Source organism: Penicillium longicatenatum (genome assembly GCF_028827895.1).
Source record: "Penicillium longicatenatum strain IBT 33135 chromosome Unknown contig_2_segment0_segment0, whole genome shotgun sequence".
In the NCBI taxonomy this organism is placed as follows: Eukaryota; Fungi; Ascomycota; class Eurotiomycetes; order Eurotiales; family Aspergillaceae; genus Penicillium; species Penicillium longicatenatum.
This window is the reverse complement of record NW_026643120.1, coordinates 4459758-4487145: the sequence shown is the minus strand read 5'-3', so window position 1 is coordinate 4487145 and position 27388 is coordinate 4459758. Positions and strand designations below refer to the sequence as shown.

At 47.1% G+C, this 27388-nt stretch overlaps 10 protein-coding genes across 10 annotated transcripts; 4 read left to right on the top strand and 6 right to left on the bottom strand.

Moving 5' to 3' along the window:
• Positions 1–269: 269 nt before the first annotated feature.
• N7484_004194 (uncharacterized protein) lies at positions 270–3650 on the top strand (the record flags this gene model as incomplete). Its single annotated transcript, XM_057114614.1, has 7 exons — positions 270–445; positions 499–760; positions 810–1816; positions 1872–2592; positions 2640–2690; positions 2734–3535; positions 3586–3650. 7 exons carry the CDS (start codon positions 270–272, stop codon positions 3648–3650), a joined length of 3084 nt encoding a protein of 1027 aa, XP_056974754.1.
• A 713-nt stretch (positions 3651–4363) lies between these two features.
• On the bottom strand, positions 4364–4694 carry N7484_004193 (mitochondrial 54S ribosomal protein bL33m; the record flags this gene model as incomplete). The annotated part of the gene is made up of 2 exons (XM_057114613.1): positions 4364–4533; positions 4682–4694. The coding sequence occupies 2 exons, from the start codon at positions 4692–4694 to the stop codon at positions 4364–4366; spliced, it is 183 nt and encodes a 60-aa protein (XP_056974753.1).
• Positions 4695–6341: 1647 nt separating this feature from the next.
• On the bottom strand, positions 6342–8169 carry N7484_004192 (uncharacterized protein; the record flags this gene model as incomplete). Its single annotated transcript, XM_057114612.1, has 5 exons — positions 6342–6922; positions 6984–7287; positions 7342–7590; positions 7644–7901; positions 7954–8169. The coding sequence occupies 5 exons, from the start codon at positions 8167–8169 to the stop codon at positions 6342–6344; spliced, it is 1608 nt and encodes a 535-aa protein (XP_056974752.1).
• A 1793-nt stretch (positions 8170–9962) lies between these two features.
• Positions 9963–10532, bottom strand: N7484_004191 (GNAT family N-acetyltransferase; the record flags this gene model as incomplete). Its single annotated transcript, XM_057114611.1, has 1 exon — positions 9963–10532. The coding sequence occupies one exon, from the start codon at positions 10530–10532 to the stop codon at positions 9963–9965; it is 570 nt and encodes a 189-aa protein (XP_056974751.1).
• A 775-nt stretch (positions 10533–11307) lies between these two features.
• N7484_004190 (kinase-like domain-containing protein) lies at positions 11308–13441 on the bottom strand (the record flags this gene model as incomplete). Its single annotated transcript, XM_057114610.1, has 5 exons — positions 11308–11585; positions 11640–11783; positions 11868–12795; positions 12863–13072; positions 13127–13441. The coding sequence occupies 5 exons, from the start codon at positions 13439–13441 to the stop codon at positions 11308–11310; spliced, it is 1875 nt and encodes a 624-aa protein (XP_056974750.1).
• A 681-nt stretch (positions 13442–14122) lies between these two features.
• N7484_004189 (uncharacterized protein) lies at positions 14123–15820 on the top strand (the record flags this gene model as incomplete). The annotated part of the gene is made up of 2 exons (XM_057114609.1): positions 14123–14169; positions 14230–15820. The coding sequence occupies 2 exons, from the start codon at positions 14123–14125 to the stop codon at positions 15818–15820; spliced, it is 1638 nt and encodes a 545-aa protein (XP_056974749.1).
• A 1335-nt stretch (positions 15821–17155) lies between these two features.
• On the top strand, positions 17156–19115 carry N7484_004188 (uncharacterized protein; the record flags this gene model as incomplete). The annotated part of the gene is made up of 7 exons (XM_057114608.1): positions 17156–17422; positions 17466–17503; positions 17550–17734; positions 17794–17878; positions 17946–18450; positions 18540–18945; positions 18994–19115. The coding sequence occupies 7 exons, from the start codon at positions 17156–17158 to the stop codon at positions 19113–19115; spliced, it is 1608 nt and encodes a 535-aa protein (XP_056974748.1).
• A 2161-nt stretch (positions 19116–21276) lies between these two features.
• Positions 21277–23049, top strand: N7484_004187 (sugar porter family MFS transporter; the record flags this gene model as incomplete). The annotated part of the gene is made up of 3 exons (XM_057114607.1): positions 21277–21581; positions 21640–21840; positions 21906–23049. 3 exons carry the CDS (start codon positions 21277–21279, stop codon positions 23047–23049), a joined length of 1650 nt encoding a protein of 549 aa, XP_056974747.1.
• A 237-nt stretch (positions 23050–23286) lies between these two features.
• On the bottom strand, positions 23287–25017 carry N7484_004186 (uncharacterized protein; the record flags this gene model as incomplete). Its single annotated transcript, XM_057114606.1, has 6 exons — positions 23287–23472; positions 23529–23769; positions 23820–23986; positions 24038–24668; positions 24726–24850; positions 24916–25017. 6 exons carry the CDS (start codon positions 25015–25017, stop codon positions 23287–23289), a joined length of 1452 nt encoding a protein of 483 aa, XP_056974746.1.
• Positions 25018–26244: 1227 nt separating this feature from the next.
• On the bottom strand, positions 26245–27186 carry N7484_004185 (uncharacterized protein; the record flags this gene model as incomplete). The annotated part of the gene is made up of 1 exon (XM_057114605.1): positions 26245–27186. The coding sequence occupies one exon, from the start codon at positions 27184–27186 to the stop codon at positions 26245–26247; it is 942 nt and encodes a 313-aa protein (XP_056974745.1).
• Positions 27187–27388: the final 202 nt, after the last annotated feature.

Below are 27388 nucleotides of genomic sequence, written 5' to 3'. Positions count from 1 at the left end.
GTGAGCACTTTCCTTTTTTATCTTCCAGTGAAGTTCTCTCTCTCTCTCAATCTGGTAGCCTTCCTTTCTCATCTTCTCTAAATAACACACACAAAATCCTATCTTTGATTGATTTCTTTTTGATCACGATGGCGGACAGTAGCTTGACACCGATCAATGAGTCCTCCGCTACTTTACATCACAAGAATCAATCAAACATACCATCTCATGCCCAAACTGAAACTCACTCGCCATGGTTCATGCAACGTCCAAAAAGCTCCGGCATTGATATGGCAGCATTCTCCTTTGCGAAACCGGCCAGTCATCGACAAGCCTTTGCTTTACGAAAACCGCCCAAATATCCGCCGGTCATCTCTACACCTATCGCGGACTTACTGCCTTTAAATCTTCAGAGACAACCACGAGATGAGCCCGATAAGATGAGCTTGATACCAACAAGGCTAGTGTAGATGGAATGTAACGATGAATTATTTACTGATATTTCCGTGTTCTTTGTAGCCAGGTCCCATCTCAGATCGAGTCTGAGCCTCGCTACCTCGAGGCCAGCAGTCCGGTCCATAACTTGCGCGACTCAGAAGACGCAGACTGCTCGCAAATTTTAGGACCTGGTCAGAAAGAGTTCTTTCATGTTAGGATCGAGGATGTGAGCACCCAACCAAAGGCTAGGTCGGATGGGCCCAGTCAGCAGGTCACCGCATTTGCTGTTTCAAAAGGCGGCAAAGCCCACAAAGACCATCCTAGTGATAACATGGAGCTTGTAGTACGTCGAAATGGTTGATATTTATCACACTTACTAACATTCGAAACAGGAAAATGATCTATACCAAATCTCGTTCCAGTCAGGACAGGGCCAGGAAGAAAGTGCGGATTCAGTTGCCCCGATATGTCCTTCAAATGTCAATCAAGTTCTACGAATGCACGATTACTCGAGCTCGAAAATTCCAAGTGAGATTCGAAAAGGAAAGCTCACTCGAAGACAAAGGTCAATTTCAATCAATAAAGCGGATCCACAGCAACTCAATGAAGACAATCTTTTCCAGTTGCTCATCGGAAAGATGAAACAGCGTGAAGAGAGCGAAGTCGTTGCAACCCACATGTGTCGCCAAATAGAGACCAAGAATGTCCTGTTGAAGGACGAAAATGATGACCTACGACGGAACATTCATGTTTTCCACCTGAGTCTTCAAAAAAGTGCTGAAGAATTGAATGCGCAGCGCTCTCTCCTTGGCGAATGGAAATCGAAGATACGAAATTTCAAACAAGTTGTCAACGAGTTGGGACATGGATACGATGCTCTTCGTGACCAAGCAGACCAACACCGAGAGAATGCCATGCTTTTGGACAAGGAAAGGGGTGACCTCACTAAGGCTATTGAACTGACCAAACTTCGCATTTCGCAGGCTGAAGGATTGATTGACACGCAGCAGCAGAAGATAGCCGAAAGTGACAAAACCATTGCACTTCTGGAGCAATCCTTGTCTAGCTCACGAGAAGGAGAAGAGAGCGCAAAATCCCAGCTGTCAGAACAGAAGATGAGGGTAGTGACATTGGAAACATTCATTCAGAACTACGCTCTGTCCCACACGAAAAAGCTAGACATGATGAAGGAGGGTCAGAAAGGTCTAATTGAAAGCATTACAACTGGCTTGAATGCAGTGAGTCGTGATTCCACCAATCACAAAGATGCCGTTCTTTTGGCTATCCGAGATGCATTCGAAGATTTCCGTTCCTCAATACTATCTTTGAATACGAAGCTCTCAGAGGAACAGGAAGATGCTACAAAGTTCACGCTCAAAGCTCAGGAGGTGATCTCTCGGTGATTATCCTCTCTCTGTGGATGTCTAAAGTTAGAAACTGATCGTGCAATTTAGAATTGGCGTCCTATCATCACAGTTTTCCGATAACGTCGACAGTGGAATCGAAATCCATAATGAGGTAGCTAAAACTCTGCAAAAAAAGTTTGACGAGTTTGAATGTCACCTTGGCCCTTCATCCCCGGTGATCAAGTGTCTTGCCCAGTGTGATAATACATGCGCGGCTCTTGAGTCGAAGCTTGGGACCATTAAGCCGACATTAAACGCGCTTGAGACTTCTGCCAAAGCCCTGACAGTGACGGAAAATGCTCTTGCGCAGGATCTCGCGTCTTTCGGCAAGAAGCTCGCAGATGCCCAGCTTTCAACGAGCAATCCAAGTCTCGAGGCGGACCTAGCGAGCAAGTTTGCAGAAAACACCCTGCTACAGGCTCAACTTCATGATGTAGGGTCGAAAATCGATATTCTCCAGCAAACCGTGTATGAAAAAGAGATTTTGATTATAGATACACAAGAGGCTTTGGTGGAAATCACTTCAAAGCAGGAAAGGGCGGAATGTGAAAACAAACAGCTGGAAACAGAAAAGGCCGCTTTGCGACTGCAGCTCGAAGACACGGAGCAAAGAATCCGACATGAATTGAGCAAACAGAATACCGATTTGATGGATAAGATGAGAGCTGATCATCAAGCCGAGATTGATGGGTTTCAAAAGGAAAAGGACGAGGTGGAAGAAATGTCTGGAAAGCTAACGATTCAACTTGGTGGCATTCAAAACTCCTTGGTCAGTATCGGATGTACGTAGTGGTTGTATCCGCTAACGACTTCAAGATTGATGCGAAAAGGCTCGTTGATGAACAAGGAAGAGACCGTCAAGCTTTGGTATGTGACTTCTATCCTTGGTGTGCCTTGCTAAGATCAACAGCTCCAGGAGACAGAGCAGCAGATACAAGACCTTGAGAGATCCGAAGCAGAGTCCAAGGTTCAGCTCGAAGCTCAGCGCACGGAAATAGAAAAATTCCAGCAACTGGATGCCACTTCTCGTGTGGAAAATAGTGACCTGCGTGATCGACTAGAACAAGCCCAACAAAAGATTCATGATCTTGAACACCAGCTAGCCTCCCCAACCCAAGCGGAAGAAATCAAGACTCCACGACAGCCTAACATAGTGTCTTTTGCAACAATCGAAAGTCAGCTTTTGGAGCAACATACCACTTCACAATATGGTGAATCTTGCGACTTTGCCATGCTCTTCATGTCCGATGACCAATCCCCTCCAACACCAACAAAGGAAACGACATTCCATTACCCCAAGAATCCTGACAATACCAGTGAGCTTCAAAGGCCCGCAGAGGTAAACAAAGAAATTCCCTTGATTGGCTCTGGGAAGTTGAATTCATCTCCAAACAAGAAGCGCAAGGGAGTTGTATTCGATCCTCCACAGCTCACAAACAAAGAAAAGGAATCCATGAAGGCGCAGCCAGTTGCCAGTGAACCGGAGAAGGAGCCAGTAGAACACCCAAACAAAGTATCCAAACACATTCACAAGTGGACTTATAGTCGTGTCCGCAATCTACCTATAGAGACACAACAGGAGCAGACCAGAGCACCAGCTCACGCCGCCAAGGCTGATCGACTAAGTACTCCCAAGGGCCTTGTTTCCGCAAGCAGCGCGCCAGAAGCTCCACGGCCCAAGACTCGGAATCGTGGCCGCCGCAGAGGTCGAAGTACGTTGCCAATCTCAGTCGTATTTGACAGTGCTAATGGAGATCTGCAGGTGAACAATACGATGCGCGATTCCTGGAAGACCAAGGATCTTCATCGAAGTGCAACCCGAAATGAGTACCCATTCCTTTCTTTGGAATTTTGAATGGTATTCTTCTGATGTTGACGTATTTTATATTTGAGGTCATTTGATATGTGCACTTTTAATTGTAGTTATGATTATTGCTCCGAGCGCGCAGCCTTTGTTTCCAGAGCGGGTCTGAAATGACAGCCCATAGATTATTTGTTCACATCGTACTGATCCGAAAAAAACAAAAAAAAAACACAAAAAAAAACACTATGTACTTGATTTCAAAATATACAATACGCAAAGATGCGATCCCAGAGACGTGATGAATGAAGTTTTTTATTTTCAGTTCAGTACCCAAAGCTGCAATGCTCTTGAACGCCAGACACAATGCTCCATCAAAAGGAAGTAAACGACGGAGCAGCTGACAAAAGCATAAAGCTCCATCGCTGTCAAATCAAACTTCCCAGGATATAATGTACACAAAAAAAAGTTACAAGCCCACCATCTCTGCCAATCTCTTCAACACATCGGCGTCCTGAACAATCTATTTCGAAAGTGTTCTCAAATCCAGCAGGATCCCGTATTATCCGAGTCGAGTCGAACCGAACCGATATTGCCGGTGAACGGTGGGGGCGCGGTGAAAGGAGAGGAGATCGGAAAAAGCGACAACCAATCGAATGGTGTGGAAATTCAAGGCAGGAAGGTTGAGGATGGACAAAAAGTCCCAATCGAAGCGCTCAAGCGTCGGAACGACACACATTTATTTCGACTTTCCACCCTTGGTCGCCTCAAGGAACAGCACCGTCTTCTTAACAACAGGATCGTACTTGAGCATGCTAAGCGGACGATGAGCACGAGGCCGGATCATAGTGCGGTAGTAACCCGTCATCGCCATCGAGATGAGGCGCACGGAAAGGGTGCGTGACTTTGCTGCAGGAGAATGCTTGTTAGCTGTCTTGCGGTGCGGTGGTTTCTTCGCTCGTTCGGGGAGGTCGCCCTGCGCCCCAGCGCGTGGCGCAGAGTAGGCAATCGGTGTACCCAGGGGTTTCTGGAGGGTTTTATAGCTGCGTAGACTCACCTTTCTTGGCCATTTTGTTTGACGTCCCGAGGGGTCTGGATCGATGTTCGATGTGATTGAAATTCGAGGCGGAGTCGGGCAAAACCGCAGTGTTCACGTGACTGATTAGTCATGATGCACGGTCTTTGTCGGTTGGTTGGTCCCAAGGTTGGAGTTGGCCAATGGCCATTTTGTTTATGGGTTTCTGTTGTTGACTATGATCCCAAGGTTGTATTTTGAATTTTTTTTATTGTTGCGTGATCACAAATCCTTGCATGCAATGAATTAGTCATTGTTGTCGGCTTCCCGATGCCGTATTGTTGATTGAAGGGATTCGGGTGAATTCCTCGGCGCGCCGGACCGAGATAACACGGGTAATAGAGAAAGCATAATATACTTCTTTGGGATGTTTCTTGATTTGAGATTGTTTATGTTACTCCTGCAAGAGCTCCCAATTGCTAGCGGCTCTTTCATTGTGATGGCCGGAACTAGGATATGGGCTTGCCCATAACAATCGATTCGGTTCGAAATACAACTCGGGATGGAATAATCCCAAAATGTTTGAAGAGGCAAGCAGTGAAACCAATGGTGTAAAATAATTGGTATGACCATCTATTGTGGTAAGAAAACATAATACAAAATAAATTTGCACCACCGCTGCACTGAAACGCGCTATCAAACCCCGATTCCGATGTTTATTTCAAGATGCGAGACAGGCTAGACAAACAGCTAGTAATGATTGGATTACTTTGACAGGATTGACTAGCCAGGAGGATTTCAAAACGACCCTATAATAATGCCAAAGAAGTTGCGTGAATGGAAGATTGTCTAATTGATTTTACCGATCATTAAACTGCCTAACTCTTGCAGTCAAACTGTAACAACTGATCTTAACATATTGTCGATTTACCAATGCAGAGGGATCGTGGACATGGGGTTTTCTTCATGATTTCAATCACCGATGTCAATCACCGATGTCACAAGATGGTACCGGTATCCACTGATAATGAGTAGTTTTCTCCGTGATTTTCAATCACCGAAGTCACTGTCGGCACCGGCATTAAGGGTATGACGTGGATCCGCCATTACGAGTTTAAAGAGCTTCTTTTCGTTCAAGCCTTAGTAAATGTAATGTTGTCCAAAATTTGATTGGTTCGACTCACTAAAACAGGATATCGTGGAAAGCGAGGTAGCGACCTCGTGCAATGGGTTTCTGGATCCCCAGATCTTCCCAAATATTAAATCTATCACAGAAAGCGTCAGATATTCTAACGGACAATTGGGCGGGTTTTTAAGTGTAAGACATTTGGACAATAGCAATTGGGAAGTAGACAAGGAGAAAAGAGACACCTCTTCCGGGGCCAGGTATCAAGTATCAAGACCGCGATGAATGCATTGGAGAGAGTACATACTTTGATCCAGGCCTCGCTAATTGTCCAAAATGATCAACCCCCGACTATGCTACTTCCTGCCAGCATTCTTTTTTAAACATGTTACGTAGAGGATCCTACATGTGGGAAGCGAGATAGAAAGTAAAATCTATTATTCCCTAGACACTAGGTACTTGGTATCTTGAAGCACGTTATCAAAGACCATCATGGAAAATAATCCTAAAAAATGGAATCCTTCAATCAAGAAGGTGTTCACGAAAAATGGGTCTGTTCTTAGTCGCGTCTGTCTCTTACTCGTTGTCTTGGACATCGATGACGGTGGACTTGAACTTCCGGGCCGAAATCTTACGGTTGAACAGAATATCGCTCTCACGGTAAGAGCGATGCTTGAGCTCAGGGAGGAAGAAGTAGGCCATCACCCAGCAGACACAGGCAGTACCTCCCCAGACATAACCACACTTTCCAGCAAGGTTCCATCCGGTGGTGTTGAGCATCTTTGAGGCCAGGTATATCATGGGGATCTCAGCACAATAGTAGGCGGCACGACCGACGGCTGTGCTGAGAGCACGAAGACGAACAGAGGAGGTTTCGGAAATAATGGTGTATGAGATCGGACCCATAGCACCCGCAAACACGAAAGAGATGATGACACCGAGACAGGCCTGGGCGTAGTTGGTTCCGTTGGTCTGGGGGACTGAGGCACAGATTCCGAGAATGAACAACAGGCAAACATTGACAGCAGTACCCCATAGGTAGATGGTTCTGCGACCGAACCAGGCAGTAAGGACCCAAGAGAGTCCGTTAGCGATGAACTGTAGGCACGAGTTGATCAGGTTCAGCTTGAAAGACATGTCAGTCGAGATTCCGGCCTCTAATTGGTCATTAGTGATTAGCCATTGAAAGTCGGATATGTAAGGATCACAGGTACTTACGCTCGAAGAAATATGTGGCTTGGTTGGCAATCAGATTACCAGCAAAGTTCTGGGAGGCGTACATCAAGCAAGTGATAATCGTTCGCCTCAGATCGGTACCCTTGAGGAGATCGAGCAGAGTAGGGGAACCACCAATTTGAGCCTCAATCTCAACAGTTCGCTCCATCATGGCAAGTTTCTTGGGCGCGTTCTCGGCCGTACTACCTAGACGGACAATAGATCGAAGGGCCTCCTCCTTGCGTCCACGGCGAATGAGCCACCAGGGAGATTCGGGGGCAAGAAAGACCAGAATGAGGAGAGGGGTCTAGAAGAACTTTAGCTTCAGTAGGCAGGGTATTTGACATCAGGAAGAACTTACGGGGAAGATCCACTGCAAGGCAAGAGGTGTACGCCAAGCCCATTCATCAAGACGGTTATTGTAGCCCAAAGTGGCGGCGGCTACAATGATTGAACCAATCGACCAACTCATCTGAAGGGTAGCCGTGCAGGCGCCACGAAGACTGAGCGGGACGACCTCACTGGCATAGGCAGGAGAATTGGCGATGAAGAGTCCCCAGGGAACTCCTTCAAATGCTTGACCGATAACCATGACGGCGAGGGATTTAGCCTGACAGTTCAATTAGCTGATCAGCCTAAAAGATCTTCGAAGAATTCACTCACGAAGAAGGAAATGAAAATGGTGGCATTCATCATCATCAAGGCCAAGATAGTAGTCCAGCGGTATCCAATACGATTGGTAATGGGACCGGCCAAGAAAACACCGACGAAAGCACCACATTGACCAGATTGGAAGAGAGCACTCTGCCATCGAGTGGGAATGGTCCAAGAGTCTGGTCCAGTCTTGACACCATACGTAATCTGGAACTGCTTGACCGCAACGAAGTTGGTGTTCAAGAACATGTCAAATGACTCCATGACCTACGCGGGGTATTAGCTCTTTTCATTTCAAACACGGAGCGAATTGACTCACGATGGTAAAGCACATAATGAAAGCCCAGAAGCAAGCCCAGGGGTGAGCCTTGACACCCGCCCAAACTCCCTGCTGATGCTCCAGGTTCTCACCCTCAAAGGCCTCGGTCAGGAGATCAGGGTTCTTCAAGACCTCATCGTGAAGGACATCGGCTTCATGCGCCTCCATCGCCTTCGGTTCCACCTCCATCTTCTGATCAATGCTCCCGGTCGACATGTTGTTTCAATGTCAATAAGTGCGGAGGAATTAAGAAAGGAAACCACGGGGAAGAGAAAGAAAGAGGGAGAGGTGGGGAAGGAGCGAGGGAAAGACCTTATAGAGAGCAAGGACGCGTCTCCCCTTCAATTGTCGGGCGTGACATTCCGTGTGCAATCCAAAAGCATAGATTGTGTGATCAAAGACTTTATCCCCAGACAGTCGGCCCCGTACCCGGGGAAACCTGGGGCGGCGTACCCACTCTGGAGTAATCCCACCAGTGGTACAAGCGGGTTTAGCATCCGGGGCTGAATTGCACCTTGAACCGGCGACCCTACTGGACGGGCAAAGCCGAGGTCTGGTCACATGGGCCCTTTCGTATGCATACACTTGAGCTGTTTGGGAAATTATCCGTGAGATCGCCTGAAACCCCTGGCCCGATCTGTGTGGTACGACCGGCCTGCAGTCTGGCTGATCCGAGTTTGACTAAAGACTTTCCCGGGAAACCGAGCTAACGAGTTTTTACGGTCAGCGGTTGACATCCCTCTTTTCTCCAAGGGTCTCTCTGATGTTTTCCACATGGGGTTCCACTTGAAGAACAATCTTGATAAGTTGACCCAGTTTTGATTTTCTGGGGCCCCGGAACCAAAGCTTATCTTGCGCTCAGGGGCTCTCCAGGTGTTCATCCTTTGTACTGGGGAAGTGGTAGAATCGTTCTTGAATTCATTATCTCCGGGAAAGTTCGGATTCCCAAGTTTCCAAACTTTGGGCCGTAGCTTCAAGTACCACCAACGCCACCAATGTAACTTCACAGCCGGTGACCGACTAGGGTCGGCTAAACCTTTTTGAACCGATGCTCGCTTGTTTATCTTGCATTTGTTCGCGCTCTGCTACTGGATACTGAGACCGCCTGTGGTTGGGGAGATTCGTGTTGGGCAGAAGTACCGTTGCCTTTTTTTGCTTTTTTTTGCGGTTAGAGGATAGGGGTTTACACTCTTTGGGCTGAAGTTCGCCCCTCGCTGATCCATGTCTACATTGAATCAAGGCATAGAGGCCGCGTAGCGAGCTGCCCAAAGCTTTCTCGAAATTAAAAGCATTGCCATTCTGGTACACCGGTCAGGTTCTCCGGTGGGGGATGATGAAAATATACAACAAACATCCCATCATGCGTTAGGGATCATTATTGGGGCCCATTAGCATCGGTTTATCTGGAGCTGTTGGGTCACTCAAATCGATGATCCTTCGACTCTGAGAGGCTGCAGGACGAATGCGGGGTTAGAATTAAGGTCACCCTCGGGGCTCCTGCCAAGAGGGCCATAGCATAGGCAACCCATTCAAGTCCACCGGTTCCATGCTCCAGGGGCGATAAAGTTTAATCTTATGCAGCCAGTAAATCAGGAGAGCAAGCCATGACACATGGCGAGTTATTTTGAGGGCCTGACCAATTACCAAATCAGACCTACCTACCCCCCAAGAACTCGCGGGTTCCGGGTATTTCCACTGTATTGCTCAAGGCTCATGCCCAGGTGACTAGCCATGGATTTCATTCGACTTCTCTCGCAAGGCTGCGATGACACGAATAGCTAGCACTAAAGTTTCAGTCTTTGCAGTGGGTCAATTCAGTGGCCTGAGTGCTGATCTGAGCGAAAGGTGACGAAAACACTTATCGCTGCACATAGATGTCATGGTGAGCTTAAAATAGCAGATAAGAAGTCAAGCTAACAAAAAGACGGTACGAAAATAAATAGGGGGGAGAGCGTCAGCCTCGGTTGTGGGCAGGAGCAGCAAAACCGCGCGAGACCCAAAATGTCCAATTAGATGTCGTCCCTAAAGCGGCAATAGATCAATACATCTTTCACCACGCCTGCCTTTTCCACCGCTCTTCTCCTCCTTCCTTCGAACGCGTACCCCGCCTTCTGGAGCACACGGCCACTCGGTTCATTTCCCTCAAAAACTTCCGCCTGAATTCTCAAGATGTGATCAAAGGTTTCGAATGTCCACTTGGTAAATGCGGCTACAACCCCAGTCACGATTCCCTGACCCCAAAACTCTTCCCCTAGCCAGTATCCAATCTCCATAGTCCGGTATTCGACATCGGTCCGCGGTTTGAGTCCGATGGAGCCAATCACTACGTTGTCTTCGGCCCGGCAAATCACGTAGTCAGTCGAAGTGGGGGTTTGACTACTAATCCAGCTCTGAGAAGATTCAATGGTATACGGGTGTGGGAAGGTATTTCTCATCCACATGGCGATCTTGGAGTTGTTGGCGTACTTGGCCATGGATTCCGCATCCTTTTCGCTGTGCGACCGGATGATGATCCCATCCAGGCGTATGATGGGCTCAGGAAATTTGTGCTCAGAGCACAATGATGTGGATTCTGACATGGTTGTGTCGCGGGGTATTATTGGAGCAATGAAACTGTGAGTCGTTTCAGATTTTTGAGGCTCTTCGGTCAGGTCCGTTCTCAACACGCTCAATATTGACGTCAAAGAACTGCTGGACGGTTGCGACTTTTTTTTGCTTCTAGCGTCGCTCTTGCAACCTTTTAATTGTGAGTTACCGTCGCGTGAGTCAAATGCCAACAATGTAACCTCGTAAGCATCGTCGATAAGCCAGACACTTACCCCGAATGGGAATAGTCCACCCACTCAATTCTGATTCGTTGGGATTCAGGTGGACCCGCATGCTTGTCTCAGTGAGAGATTGGACGATGGGTCGAATCGTGGAGAGAAACTAATAATCCTTATTATAATGGTGGTTATAACCAGTTGACTAGGCATAATAAAACAGCAGCCTTAGAAGGTCGACAAGAGAAACCTCCCGCCGAGAGGTGTAGGCTACAAACCATCTACGGTGATCATTTCGACTGGCATGGCCAAATTTGCCTCGGCAAGCGACAAGTTGAAGGTATCAGTAAATATCGAGTCTGTTCAAATTGTTGAACTAGCTGAAATGGTGGTACTTCACCGAAGAATTTCATTTCCATAGAGACGAATAGAAATAAAGCGGCTTCCGCGCCACAAATCAAACTCGGAATGTTGGAACGTTTACTTAGGCACTCTTTGTAGAATAGTAGAGAGGATATACATTTATAATATCTCAATGCGTGGGTAGTTAGGAGCGATAAAGCATTCTGAAGCATCTATATATTCATGGATGTCATCGAAAGAAGCCAAAAATCTTTTTCGTGCGTGACTGGGAGTTTTTCACGAAAGGTAAGGGCTGGACTTCCTTGTCTGATTTAGGTTTGACATAACGATCGTTTCCAGCTGAGCTAGAACCTGTCGAGATAGGACGCTCAGCCGAAAGTAAGCTTTTTCCAGGCTGGGAAGGCTCTTTATGGGCCAAGGTGAAAACTGAGGGATCGAGTTTCAGAGGCGTGTTGATGCTTATCTTATACAACTCTTTCTCATCCTCCTGAGCTTTTCTAGTGTAACCTGCTCAATATGTTAGCTTTGGTGAAATAATATGGCGTCTTTATATGCGCATACGTGCAGGGAAAATTCCCCTCTCCTTCGTTCGAACTTCTTCGCCCTTCCACCACTCATCTTTGTAAATTTGGTCTGTCTCAATGAGCAGGATGATTTGACCGCGCATTATGGTCAGTTCGTCGCTGCTCCGAGCCGCAAAGTCATCTATAGATTATTAATCAAGTTTCCATGAGCTCGGTGGAGGGAGGGGGCACGACAACGCAGTCCCATTTTGGGATGAAGACTTACAGAGGACAAAGAGATAATCACCCGGCTCGATATTTTGCGATTGTGCCAGCTTCCCATCGGGGGTACTGCGACGATTTATTATATTGCCAGTTCGAGCTTTTCGATCCTTTTCCTCAAAAGCTTCGATGATCCGTGGCTTCGACCCACCTGAACCTTTATCTGAATGCTCTGACTGGTTCAAGTTCTCGGCGCCAATAGACCAAGCACTCTGGACGTCACCAAAAGCACGCAAGAACTCATCGGTCTCGTCTGTCAATGTATTCTTGTCGACAATAACATGGGTGCGCTCTTTGGGAGCCTGAGATGTCTCAATCTTATCGCGGCTGATAACCGTAGCCTGAAGTGACTCAACAGTGTCCCATACAGCAGTGCCCTGTGACTGCGGCCGTGCTTGAACGGTAATCTCCTCAGCTGCATTGTTCATGGGGACAATTTCGCTGGACGGAGGTGTCGGACTCCTTACGTCCTGGGAGTAGGGTGCTTTTTTAAACTTTGTAATCCAAGGGTGCCCTTGAGCCTCTTCAGCTGTGAACCGATTTTCAGGATTCATATCCATAGCTTTGCGGATAAAGGAACGGCAGTCTGATCCTAGGCCGTTCCGGAACAAAGCATCATCAGGTAGAAAGATACCATATAGCTTGTAGTCAACAAGTTGCATCAATTCAGGAAATGCGGCCGTTTTGGTCAGTAAGCGGACACATATCTCGCCGAAGGACCACATATCAATCGCGAAGGTGTACGCTACTTCATCCTTTTTACCATTGTTGACGGCTCTGGAGACACCGAGACCGCGGAGCTCGGGTGCTGCGTAGTCTGGGGTGAAGACTTTCGTGTGTAGGCTAGTGACACCTTCAACAGCTCGCTTGCTGATTCCAAAATCACCTATCTTAACCCACCAATCTGGCCCTGGATACATGACCATAATATTCTATCAACAAACCGATCAGTTCAGCCGATCATTACAGATCTATCAAAGTTGAATTTTCATGACGTACTGCTGGCTTCAGATCTCGATGGGCGTACTTGTTGTCATGCATGAACCTAAGACCCTCCGCGAGTTGTGAAGCGATCAAACCAGCTTCGCTTTCGGGGAATGACCTGGTAAGATGTTTTTGAAGGTCCTGATGTCTAGCATATTCCATGGCGATGCAAACGTTTTCTTCCTGTAGATACCAGCCATAGCATTCGATGAAGCAACGGCGATACTAGGCCACGAGTCAGGATATGTTAGATCATCCAGCTTATGGGTGTGATCTTACCAATGGCTTTGAGAACTTGGCCATGGCCATCAGCTCCTTCTTATACATGTTTGTGGACTTTCCAGATTTGTCCAGCATTTTGACGGCCCGAAATGATGGCTTTTTTGATCCATTGTGAGAGATTCGTTCTTGTAGCCATACTGTCCCAAAGCCACCCTCCCCTAGATTATCTTTGGTGTGCCATATCTCCTCATCTTCTATCATGCGTTTGCCAATGTCCGGATCTGAGTGGTACGATATATGACGGATCTCGCCTGGAGCAGGAAATGTAGTGTTAAGCCGAGTATCTTCGAGGTCAAGGTCCAGATAGTCCATGAAGGCAATCCACGCGATGAGGCGGAAACCCGAAGCTACCTAGCTATGATCATTAGGGTCGTGATGTTCGGTTGGAAAGGCCGATCGCAGCTGAGATCTGGATACGGGGTTGGCGAGATGAATTTCTGTTCGATATAGCTGAAGAATCAAGATATACCGCAGGATAGGAGTTGAAGAAGACACGAGGGAAATGAGTATAGTACACGTTGATGGCCGACGTCTCAACGAAGACGACTAACTCGCTCGAGGCCAATAAGCACAAGACACTGTTGAGACCCAGGTGAGCTTGGAGAGACCAGACCAGTTGGGGGCTGTAAAATGCGATTGGCTATCAAATGAATACGAAACTTACATAATGCGCAAAAGAAAATGAGAGCGATGGGAGGGATTGGACGAAATGCAACAGCTGAGACTCGTCAGCCACCGATTTTATTCTCACAATAAATAAGTTGTGGTTTGTATAATGCGCAGCAACATGCAGTTCTGCTTATTTATGGACTCGATGGACTAAATGTCTGCTAACCACTACTGTATTAGCGCAGTAAGACACGAGGCGCAGGGTGATATGTCCAGTGGCGCAGCCCGAGAGCGGGGGTATGTGGCCACAGAGCCAACTTGGCTGCACTTTATGTTTGCATTCTAAAATCTCCCTGTGCAGACAGAAATTCAGCCTTCTAGCATATGGCAGATCCTGGTACTATCGTCTCAGCGGCCGAGGCCTGCTACAAGTACGGCAATTGATAGAATTACCCTTTTGTCGCTATATATACGCTGACATATCTTCGTAGATATGGCAAGAAGCTTGTCAAATTTTGCCAAAATTGGAAGCATGCAGACCACGAACTTTCAGAGCGCGTCAGAATTGTGGAGATATGCTGGGCTAAGACCAGCGCCCAGATCGACCTTGTTCAGCGACTGCAACCAATAATGGAGAATAGTCTTAGTCGTATTATGGACGATAACTTCACTATTCTTCAGGGAAAGCTTTGGCGCGCTGCGACCAAAGTTGAAAGTGTTCAGGATACATCTTCTCAGTCTAGACCTGGAATTTTTGGCTTCCATCGTCGAGCAAAGGGGTTCAAATATGCGCGGGAGAAGGAAGCAATAGACGAAGTGATTCGCGATATGGAGGATTGGCAAAAGCGCAGTGAGCCCTCGTGGTTCTTGATCATGCGTATTGCTAATCCTTTCATTGATGAGGAACTTCGTTGTGCCGCGGCAAATAGCTCTCCTCTGAAACTTGCATCCAAGGTTCGCGAGGCAGTGAGACCATCCGGTGGTCCACCATCAGTCGAACTCCCCAAAGCCTCATTCAAGGTATCAAACATACCTTTCAGTCACATGAAAGTAGGATTACATCTCAGTAAGAACACACAATATATCATCGATACCTTAATCGTTGGTCCGAAAAGCAATGCCAAAGCCATGGAGCATGACGTACGGGATCTTGCAGGCAGATTGACGAGAGTGGATTCTTCGGTATTTGGTTTGCTCAGTTGCAAGGGCTTCATGCCTGTCTATGAAAAGTCATCACTGGACAGTCAGAGCCCCCAGGAGAAGAAGCCAAGGATTATAGCTTTCGATCTTGTTTTTCGGGTGCCAGACAACCATGATTTAAGTCAAGCTCAAAGTCTGAGGCATCTACTCTGGAGCAACACGCGAGATAGCATTGAGGTCCTTCCCTCCCTCTCGTGGCGCATGCAACTTGCGCAAGAACTAGCAAAATCTGTGAGCTATGTCCATACATTTGGATTTGTTCACAAAAGCGTCCGTCCTGAGTCAATACTTCTATTGAAGAACATCACTTCGGGTCCCTCTCCATCACAAAATGGCCCATCCGCCTTTTTGGTGGGATTCGATAGTTTCCGAGCTGCAAACGCAGACACAGTCCTACAGGGAAGCGGGGCGTGGGAGCTTGATATTTACAATCACCCCCAGAGGCAAGGCGAACATCCAAGTGATGCTTATAAGATGCAACATGACATATATAGCCTGGGTGTGTGTCTTTTAGAGATTGGGCTTTGGCAGTCATTTGTCCAATTCCCAACTCTAGCGACTGAATGCAAGCCCCACCCAAGTAAAGTCTTTGAAGCCTTCATTGCCCGCCTGAACAGCAGCGAGGATATGTCACAGGCATTTCCGGTATTGCTCTCAGCTGCACCTGTGGACCTCAAGGATTACCTACTGGAGCTTGCTAGAATAGAGCTACCGCGGAGAGTGGGCGAGAAATATGCCGAGATTGTGGTGACCTGCCTTACATGCCTCGACCAGGAGAACGACTTTGGTGAAGAAGCAGATGTTGCAGATGATGATGGGATTTTAGTCGGTGTTCGTTTTATAGAAACAGTTCATAGCCGCCTTACTGAGATCATGATTTGATTGAGTACTGGGAATGTTGTGTGGCGGTACGCTGTACCTGTATGAAGCTCATTGACTTAGATGAGTTACTAAATTCAGTGCGTACTTTTCTCAGGCTCTACATGTTAATACGAATGTAGATACTAGTATAATAGTGTAATATTCAGTTAATTGGGTTTAATATCTTTATATTGGGATCAACGGCAGTGGAGACACATAGTATTTCCAATGTTTGTCTGCCAAAAAGCGAAATCGATTGCGATTCCATCACTAGATTGACCGTGAAGATGTACTTAGCTTTCCTGGCATTTAGTCCGCGTTGGTGGGCATTGAAGCCAGAATCTCTAAGTACAATAATAATGGGGTCTGAGGTTGACGGTTAGAGGCGTTATTACTAAATAGCTCCAAGGAAGAACACTGTGGTCATTCTCCTGGAGTCCTCGAATTTGGTAAGAAAATTGCAGATGGATATTTCAAGGTATTTACTTGCTGAGTCGACCGTTGGGCTTTTTTTCAAACAGCTTTCGAACGGTGGGAGGCCAACCATAACCCAGATGGAAGATTTGATTTAAGTGAACTGAACTTGATTTTCCGTCTTCATTGTCCTTAGTTATGGCTACTTGTGTATGGTGTAGTCCAAGATTGCAAGATACAAATTCTGTCTTGATTCCGATAAGCCGTGGTTAGTCTTGCCTTGTCGCATTCTTCAAGGTGTCCAATCTAAATCCTGCGCATTGATCATTTTGCACTTGGATATTTCTCTACGTCAATCCGCACAGGCAGATTTCCCCAGAATATTGTGCAACTCTATGTGCTTTTGCCCTGCGTCAAGGCAAATAAATCAATTGTGACAGCTTGCAATTTACAAGATTTGGAGTTGAGCTTGACAGGGTCGTGGATTTCCGAAAAGCCAATCATGATTGAATAGTCAGTTCTGCCCAGGAAACAACAATGAAGAAACAATTATGTAGGAAAGTCAGCAAAAGTGGGTAGTAGATATGACTTAGAGCTTCCCCAGCGGCGTGGTAACACATGTATGACCCTGAAAACTGCAATTGTAGACTCGGATCTTTTCGTGACGAGTCAAAACGATCGGAAGATTGAAATGTTGCCTAATGAAACATGCTTATGGTTCTACAGTCCACTGCATCCGTCTCTTTGAAAAGCCCTCATTGGTAATATTACTGACGTTGGGATCGGCATAATCTTGGAAGATCGAATCAACCAGCTTCCTGTAGACCCAGTCAGCACTACATATCCGAAACACATAAACTCAATCTCAAAGCTATATATTGCCCTTGTCCATTTAGGTATGCTCTCACAAAGGTTTCGTATCCCAAATCATTATTTCTCGCTATGGCAGGCCTTGATAAACTTATTCAGTCAGTCCTTGTCATATTTACTGTTTTTCTCATCCAGTGCTTTCAACAATGTTCAGCTTCAACTCCCATTGGTGCTTCCATAAAAACCAGCAGTGGATTGATAGTGGGTCATGCTGGTTCCCAATTCCCCGACGTCTCTGAATACCTGGGCATTCCCTATGCATCGCCTCCAACAGGCCAACTACGATTCGCAGCACCCGTACCACTAGAATCTAAAGACACTATTATAGCAAACGCCTACGTGAGCTTGATTTCTGTCATGTCTCTTAAATTTTGATTTACAGACCACTGACAAGTTACAAATTTCTTCCAGGGCCCGTATGTATGTCAATTCCCTCTAGCGAATGAGCACTCTAATAAATGAATAGCAACTGTCCTTGTGAAAATGACGCATTTCCACCATACCCTGGATCAACTCCTCAGGCACCTAAAATCATGAGCGCATTCTTACAGCAGCCCGGCCGGCAGAGTGAGGACTGTCTTTATCTGAATTTATGGACAAAGTCACATTCTTCGGAACTGAAACCGGTTCTGGTATGGATCCACGGTGGAAGTGAGTATCGTCTACAAATTAAATATATAGGTATACTGCTGACACCAGTTGACCTCGAGGATTTGTTCTCACCGGCGCTGAAAGTCCATACTACGATGGACAAGCATTGGCATCAAAGCATGATGTTTTACTAGTGACGATCAAGTGAGCGAACTCTATTCCAGTCCAATATATTTTCATGACTAATTATTGGGGCCCCTCAACCTTAAAGTTACCGATTAAATGTCTTCGGCTTCTCAGGCGCCCCGAACCTACCTCAAAACGTGGGTCTTCTCGACCAACGAATGGCAATTGAATGGGTGCATCGCAATATTAAAGAATTCGGTGGAGATCCAAACCGCATAACCATATTCGGGTCTTCGGCCGGTGGCGCCTCTGTCGATTTTTACTCCTACGCCTGGGCACATAAACCCCTAGTCCGAGGACTGATTTCCCACTCCGGAACAGCATTCAGTTACATACCCAATACAATGGAACAATCAGCGAAGGCTTTCTACAACATATCCGTATCGTTGGGATGTGGAGATCGCTCTGATGATCGAGTTCTGGAGTGCATGCGCCAGAAACCGTGGCAAGATATATTTAATATCTCGAATAGTTACCCACAGATACCCTCGGCTACCGTTCCTGAGCCGGTATTCCATCCTACAGCAGATGAAATAACGGTTTTTAGTGATTATGAAAAACGAGCAGTTGAAGGGAAGTTCGCACGTCTGGTAAGTCATATATCTATGGAAAATGTTCCTATACCTAGCATCTATACATATTCTATATTCAGGCTTTCAATACTAAGTTCTGAGTATAGCCATATCTAGTTACCTGCAACAATAACGAAGCAGGCTTCTATCGCCTCGTCGCACACGCAAGCAAAATCACAGTGAGCGATCGATCTTGGGACGAGTTCAACCTCGCAGCATTCACCTGCCCCAGCGGTGAAACTGTGCGATACCGGACAGCTCATGGTGTTCCAGCATGGCAAGCTCGATACTTTGGTGACTGGGAAAACCTGCGTCTTTACCCCGGAAGCGGAAGTTATCATGGATCTGACCTGCCGGTGTTATTCGGGAACGCAGAAATAGTCAGTGGGCTTCCCGATACCAATGATGCTGAGAAGGTGTTTTCTAGATATATGGCTTCGGCTTGGGTGGCGTTTGCCAGTGATCCGGAGCATGGGCTGGAGAAATTTGGATGGCCGAAGTATAATCCACATGGTAGGTTCTGGATGCTTGGTGCATTGAATGACTGTTGACCTTGAATAGGGAAAACGTTGGTTGGACTGGCTTATGGGAATTCGACAGTGGAGTTTCTGAGACCGCAACTTTTTGAGCGTGGATGTGCTGATCTGAAGGGGGATGTCATTCTTGGAGCGGGTGCTATATAGCTCGGATTGTATGAGAAATTGGACCCAAATACTGATTTAATGAAATGACCATCAGCTGGCTTTGCTTTTGGTTGCTGCTTAAGACATTGATTTTTGCATTCTCACCTCATAAGTCAATTCCTCATAAGTCAATTCCACAGTGGAAAATCACCTTCAGAGACGGAATTGAGCACATTGCGCGTGAGTTGGGCTTCTGGAACAGGTAGACTATAAATTGTTTCCAAGCATGGGGCACCACCTGGATGGTTAGTTGGACCCTTGAGCGGGGACATGGGTGGTACCATCACACCAGAGAATAATTGTCTCCTCAAATGGTCCATAGGTCTTTGACGACCCCGTGGGGATGACCTTTTGGCGAGGCACCCCAGACAGGTTTTTGCTGATCAGTCGACATGACCCCCAACACTTGATAAATTGCCGAGAAAGGCCGTGCATTTGCGAGCTAATAAAATGAATCCATGGGTCAGTCCGTCAATTCCCAGGCGTGTACTCCTCGCAAAACTCTCTTTCCTGTGGATCCGTGCACCATGACGAGGAGGCGCGGGAACTGAACACTAGCGCGCCCATTTCAACAGCCATTGCGTCGCATCCAAAAGTAACAGGGTTTGAGGCGTAGAAAGAAAAAGCCTCAACCGCAACAGGTGCTTATTTACGCCATAAGAAATAATAATATGGATTTATCCGGAGCGAGGCGCAAATTTTCCTCCAGTCATAGTCTCGGGCAATTAACGGAGCTGATAAAGTGTCGGGATTCGGTGGGCCGTGCTAACACAGGGTCTACCCAATTGAAAAGTGGGATCCTGCGCAATGTTAAGCGAAACTTGATTTTTTTTTTCTTTCTAGTACTATGTACTCCGTACTAATCTTCCATGTTGTATCATCCCCGCTTGAATGTAAATTGCGGAGGAAATGTCTGGGGAATGGACTCCCGGTGAACGAAAGAGGCCGTCAACCCCAAACCGTATCTCCGCATGAAATGGAACGCGGAGACATCATGGAAACAACCCGACACTTCATGAATCGATCGTAAGAGGCTTGTCAGGACCCACACAGACCGAAACCTATGCTGTAACCGACCATCCCAACGGGTGGGAAAACGCCTCAGAAAATACATATTAGAAATTATTTTTCCCTTCGTTATTTTCGGGAGGGTCACGGGAAACAACAGGCTGAACCGGACAAGGGCCGCAGGGAACCCGAAGACTCCTCCGAGTCCCACTTCTCGGCGTGCGCCGACCACTCAATGCCGTAGGATCCCGTATACACCGTCCCTTTCTGGGTAAATGCCCGTCCATTGGGGCCCCGGACTGTGCTCTCCATGGAAAATTTTGTTAGCAGACCAAGTGGAGAACCGGTTAATTTCGCCAATTAATTTATGTACGCGAGCCGTGACACTCTACATGTCGATTTCTGGGATGGTCAAACATGTCTTGTTTTTTGTCGCATTTTGTTCATGGTATGGGGCCTCTGTTGTGGCATGATGTTGGAGCAAGGAACAAGGAACGAGGGACGAATTTTCTCAGGGTCTTCGGGTAGAGACCCTCTACCTTATTATACCTAATTGTTTACCCGGTGGATTATGTCTATGTAATATTGTGTATCTGTTTACACATTCCCATGCAGGGCGTCATCCCGGCAGGATGCCGACACAATAAGCCGACCGAAGACGGCTTGTATCGCTGAATGACCACGCTTTCTTCGGTCTAGAATAGGCATCCCTCGTGGCCGATTCCCCGGATCCATTCGTGCGATCGGCCCATTCCAGCCAATAGCATACCTGCATGTGGACCCCTCTTACCATATACAACCAATCATATACGGATACCCCCGCAGTGCACGCGAACAGGGTCTTGGCGCATCTCGCCGGAAACGTTACACTGCTGTCGAGTTCTCCCCAGACATTATCCGAAATGAAAGTCTCCAGGCCAATTTCCTAGTGGAGCTGTCTATGGTTCCGGCCCCATCTTCAATCCACCAGTCCAAAAGTAAAGAAAAAAAAAAGAAAAAAGTCAAAAATCAAGGGATTTTTCTCTGTCATATGCAATGCTCCCCCAATCTATTTAAATGCCCCTTTCCTCCCGGACTTGGGTTGATCGGCTGGTTTTTTCTTGCGTTGCCATTTCCCCTCAAAATACATAGATCTGGGACCTGAGAGCCCATCATGCCTCTCGCGGGGAACATCTACTACATTGCGGCCATCGCCGTCATTGGCGGTGGTCTATTTGGTTTTGACATCTCTTCGATGTCCGCCATTTTGGAAACGCCTGCCTACAAGTGTTACTTCAATCACGGACCCAATGGCCCTCCTTTCAATGACAGTGAGGACTGTAGTGGTTTGAGCTCGTTGTCTCAGGGTGGTGTTACTGCTGCTATGCCCGCTGGTTCGTGGCTTGGTGCTTTGATTTCGGGTTTCATCTCCGATCGTCTTGGTCGTCGTTACTCTATCATGGTTGGATGTGTTATCTGGTACGTGATTGCTTCTCGGAACTTCAATATAAGCTATGACTAACGTTGGACTATTTAGGGTTATCGGTTCTGCTATTATCTGCGCTTCTCAAAACATGGGTATGCTTATTGGTGGTCGTGTTATCAACGGTTTGGCCGTTGGCATTGAGTCCGCCCAGGTTCCTGTCTACATCTCCGAGCTTGCTCCTCCCTCCAAGCGTGGTCGTCTGGTCGGATCCCAGCAGTGGGCTATCACCTGGGGAATTCTGATCATGTACTAGTATGTTACATCCCCAGAAAAGACGGAGTATGTAAACCTCAAGCTAACCGCTTTTTAACTGATAGCATCTCCTTCGGTTGCTCCTACATCGGTGGCAAGACCCCTACCACTTACAACACCGCCGTCTTCCGTATCCCCTGGGGTATCCAGATGGTCCCCGCCATCCTCCTCTTCTTGGGCATGCTCACCCTCCCCGAATCTCCCCGTTGGCTCGCTCGCAAAGACCGTTGGGAGGAGTGCAAGCAAGTTCTCACCTTGGTCCATGGCAAGGGTGACCCGAATAGTCCCTTCGTCCTGGCTGAGATGCAAGAGATTGGTGAGATGTGCGAGTTCGAGCGCCAAAACGCCGACGTCACATACCTGGAGCTCTTCAAGCCCAAGATGCTCAACCGTACCGTCATCGGTGTGTTCATGCAGATCTGGTCCCAGCTGACCGGTATGAACGTCATGATGTACTACATCACCTACGTCTTCACCATGGCTGGCTACTCCGGTAACGCTACTCTCCTCGCCTCTTCCATCCAGTACATCATCAACGTCGTGACCACCGTTCCTGCCCTGATCTGGGTTGACCGCTGGGGCCGTCGCCCTACCCTCCTGATTGGTGCTGCTTTCATGATGACCTGGATGTACGCCAACGCCGGTCTGATGGCTGCCTATGGTACCGTCGTCCCCGGAGGTATTCACGGGGTTGCGGAAGAGTCGATGAGCATGAGCGGCGCTCCTGCCAAGGCTCTCATTGCCTGCACCTACCTGTTCGTCGCCTCGTACGCTCCCACCTGGGGTCCCGTGTCCTGGGTCTACCCCCCTGAGTTGTACCCCCTCCGCGTCCGCGGAAAGGCCGTCGCTCTCGCAACCTCCGCTAACTGGGCTTTCAACACCGCACTGGGTCTCTTCGTGCCTTCTGCCTTTGCCAACATCCGCTGGCAGACTTACATTATCTTCGGTGTCTTCCTCACTGTTATGTGGATCCACGTTTTCTTCATGTTCCCTGAGACTGCTGGCAAGACTCTTGAGGAGACGGAGCAGATCTTCGAGGATCCCAATGGTATTCCTTACATTGGTACTCCTGCCTGGAAGACTCGTCACGATACCAAGCGCACTGTCGCTGCTGAGCGTGGTGATGTTGAGGTTCTGGGTGAGCGATTGGCCATGGGCGAGAAGACTGGTGCTGCCCATGCCGAGCACAGCGCTGAGGCCTCGGATTAAGTTGTTTAATGTGGGAGTTGAGAAGATAATATTTTTTCTTTGGATAGGCTTTGGACCTACATTGGATGATATCATGTAAAAAAAGATTCATGAAATTTAATTTAACGTTGAGATTGGTTTCCATTTAATTTCTTCCTAGCCCTCCAAATAAGGTTGTTAGATTGTCATTTAGACTGTACAACAAATAAACATTATGCCTACCAAAACACGAAACGCAGTACCTCTGTCGAAGATTTTCTAAAGCAGATAGATAAAACCCGGGATTTCTCTGTCAGTCCTGTCCTGATACTGATCAACGACTTCGCTGCCCTCTGGTTCGTAGCTAACCTTCGCAAGGGTATTACAGTGTTGCAAATAAAATCGAAGGCCAACGGCACTAACGAACCCAAGAGAGAGACCAGTAAGACAAACCTTGATACCAGTCTATAATTTCCGCAAATCAGCTACCAAAACCCATACGAGGGGTTGATCTTGCTTACCGGATACTTGGGCTCCTCCCTTGTCAAGAAAACCTGAGGATTGATAATGTTGCCAATGCAGTAAGAAAGAAACAGCATAGCGCTGACAGTGGTCTTTTTAGCACTCCCAGAAATGTTAGACGACACCGTCGACATGCTGATCGGCAGAATGCAGGCAAATGCTCCCATGATTGATGCGCCAAATAGCTTTGCTTGGGTGTGACTATCATCGAGAAGATACACCAAGAGAACTCCGATAATACTAAAGTACGTTAGTTCGTAATGGTATCGGGGCTAGTGGTAAGTAAGTACCTAATCAAAGACAAAATGGCGAGCATGATGCACCTGCAATTCGGAATGTAGCTACCGCAAAGCGAGGTTATAAGGACCAAACCGATCTGCACCGCAGAAGCAGGCATTTGATACAACAAAGCCTGCAAACCAGCGTAACCAAAGCCAGCAATGATGATACCCGTGAACTGTACTCAATTAGCCCCAATCTCAACCCTTCAGATTCAACTCATGCTTACCGCACTCAATCCAGAGTTAACAAGCATACAACCAAGCATATTCAAAGAGAGAAGCCAAGATTGAGGATCCTTCAACGCTTCCCAAACTTGATACATCTGAAATTCCTTCGACCCAGTAGTCTGGTATGCATCTTTAGTACGTTCAACAGCAGTGACACGTTCCATTGGCGAAAGGAACCAGGCGGTATCAGGTCCATCTGGGAGGAGCCAGAACAGAGCGATTCCGCAGGCAGATGTTGCCGAGCAGAGGATGATGAAGAGGTATTGCCATGAATATAGTTTGGCGTTGATGTGTCCAATTCCGTATGCGAGGACACCGCCGATAAGGCCGGCGAAACTGTTGCCCTGTTCCAACGTATGAGTAATCTTCAAGTGCCATTGTGCCATTTCAAATACATACCAGATACCAAATTCCATGTCTAACTTAATTGTTACTTGAATGCAGAGAGATCTGATTTGAAAGTAAACGTACCTAAGGGGTTGTTCCTCTCTCTTGTAGAACTTTCCAGTAAGGAAGCTGAATCCCGGTGCGACGGAAGACTCCATTATACCGAGGAGGAAGCGGGCAACCATGAAGCCGGCATAATTATGACATGCCGCATGACAGGCGAGCACAGCACCCCAAGCAACGCTGCGTAGTACGTCATTATAACTAGTCACGCATGTGGGTATTTGTCAAATGGCTTACACCACAAATGCAAGGTACTTTCCTAGGGGAACCCGGACAATTAAGCAAGATGTAGGAAATGACCACAGGAAATATCCAAAGTAGAAGATCGAATTGATCCATGAATATTCATCGCCAACAAGATGCTATAAATTATCAGTTGTGACCGAGGATATCATGCATCTATGCAAAGGTGGATTAATATGCGTACTGTATCGGCACGAATACCCAGCAGAGCTGTGTATCCCAACGAAGTTTTGTCAAGGAATTGCAAAAGTAGCAGAAAGCGAGAATTGGTAGGAATCTTTTCCATGTTAGCTCTGAGCATATGGCGTAGCGCAATGTTTTCCTTACCGCGTATCAATTTTTCTTAACACTCTGTGTAGTTCAATCTGTACACTTTTAATCGTGCCGGTGTCCTCATCTACATTGACGGTTGGGGCCTTGAGGGCAGTTTTCTTGGACTCTATGTCCATGATGAAGGATAGTTCAATGATTTTTTGTCGAATATAAAGTCAATTCCAAGGTTAAAGACTAATGGTTTGTAGTAATTTGTTGATTGTATCCATGTTCCTGGTACTTTGCTTTATACCACTTGAATCGAACTTGAAGGTTCGCTCCAGTGCCCAGCTAGGTATCCCGTTACGTTTCCCTATCTTCTAATAGTTTCCCATCTTATCAAAAGACTCTGGGGTGAAGATGTAAAGATAGCGGAAAACTATCCCAGAGAGTTGGTAGCTGTTATCTGTGGCGCATAGGAAGATCTTGGTCAAGGCGTTGCGAGGGTCTAGCCGCTATTTGCCTTGATAAAGTTGTGCGAATATGTGGCAATGTTGATAATTTTTATTTTTGGGTGAATATACTCGATGAAATAGGTTGATTGGTTGAAAAAGCCGATATTCTCGAGTTCGGCTACACTAACTCGGCAATAGCATGAATTGCCAGAACTTAAAGTCCACTAATAAAGCCTCATCTCTTTGACACTATAATGGTAATGTCATATGTCTGCGCTCTGGATTCAAAAGGATTTGATTGGGTTGAATGTCATTTATTTGTTCATAATCGTAATCCAATCATCTCATATAACAAAACCTGGGAATCGTTCATCCCGTATCCAGGTCAGATAATCTACAGGCTGTGTATTGAATCTCATATCCGTAAACACAGCCTTGAGTAAATCATGAGCTCGTCGCATATTCTGCCCAGCAGATTGAAGAGCGGCAAATCTTTCTAGAATCCAGGCCTGATGTATCGGGTCTTTTGTTTCAAACGCAGCCACGAACATTGGCCACGCGGCTCGCCATAGATACCCGTCCCCCTCGTACTCGTAGATACTGTGACAAATTTGCAGAACTTGGGAAACGACTGACGATAACCGGTTTTCATATAATATCTTATCATGTCGTATGACTAGGCCGAGGATCTCTGCAGCCGTTACGCATGTGTTTGAGAGTATATCGCTTCTTTCAATCCTGCGCGACAAAGCTGTGGAACATAAGTTGGATGTCCTCTGTAGCACATCAGTTATCGTCGAGAGACATCAATTTAAAATAAGACATACCTCCTGTAACTGCTTCAATTTCCGGCTGAACAAAAGTAACTTGCCTGGGTCTATGGGACCAGGTTTTCTCTCGATGTCGGACAATTCATATCGTAGCATTGTGGCATCATGTGTAAAGCCAAAGAGTATTTCAATCTGCATGTCCCATATCTCCTCCTGCGCTGGATAATCCGAGCCCCATGCATCTTGCAGCGCATTAGTAGAGCTTTTACAGATCTTCGCTATAGCTCCAGGATACTTCTCATCTAATAAGGACACTATACTAGCCCCAAGGCCAAATGTAGATGCTTTAGCGTCATGGTGGATAGTCCACAATGCCATTCGATCGATCATTTGCGGTGGGACCAGGTATCTTGGTGGATCTTCTCGATCTACATTAGCTTCCTCATGCAAGGAGCCCGGCAGGATTGCGGCTCCGTGAGTAATAATAATCTCTCGCACCCCCCGAAGATGCGTTCGCAGTACATTAGGGTCATCTCCATATGTTTGCTCATAGACGATGAACAACCATAGAGCTGGAAATGTAATCCACCCGGTCGCGTATGGGGCGGAGAGATGCTCGATGAAGAGCGACAGCGCCTTCTGGTAGTGTTCCATCGCTACGGTAAGCAGCTCATTGTCATTCTCCTTTGCCATATCTCTCACGGCGAACGCGGTGACTAGATGAGCTAATAGCTCATGTTTCGCGCACATAAACAACACGTATGAGTATGTTGACCATCTAGCCGTTTTCAAGATCATACGAGGAACAATATGAGCGGCGTAATGATCAAGTGCTCGGCGATCTGTAGTTGTGAGAGGGAGTGGCCAATCCGCAGCCTTAATTCCATAGGGCAAGTTAGCTTCTGGCTCAATGAGCGGGGATGCTGGCGAACGACTTGTTGCAGGAGCGGTCGCAATCGCCTTAGATTTGGAGTACATCGCGAGGTGGATGCTGCGGGGTCCCTGGCCGCTTCCCCGAGGGGCTCTTTTCCGGGGTTCATAATCGCATTCTCTGTTTCGCTTGGTGCATTTGTCGCACTTGGGTCGAATTTCATCGCACTTGACCTTCCGAGATCGGCATGTCCAGCATCCTGATAAGCGAGAAGTTGATCAGAGCGTGTTCGATAGCGCTAATAACCAA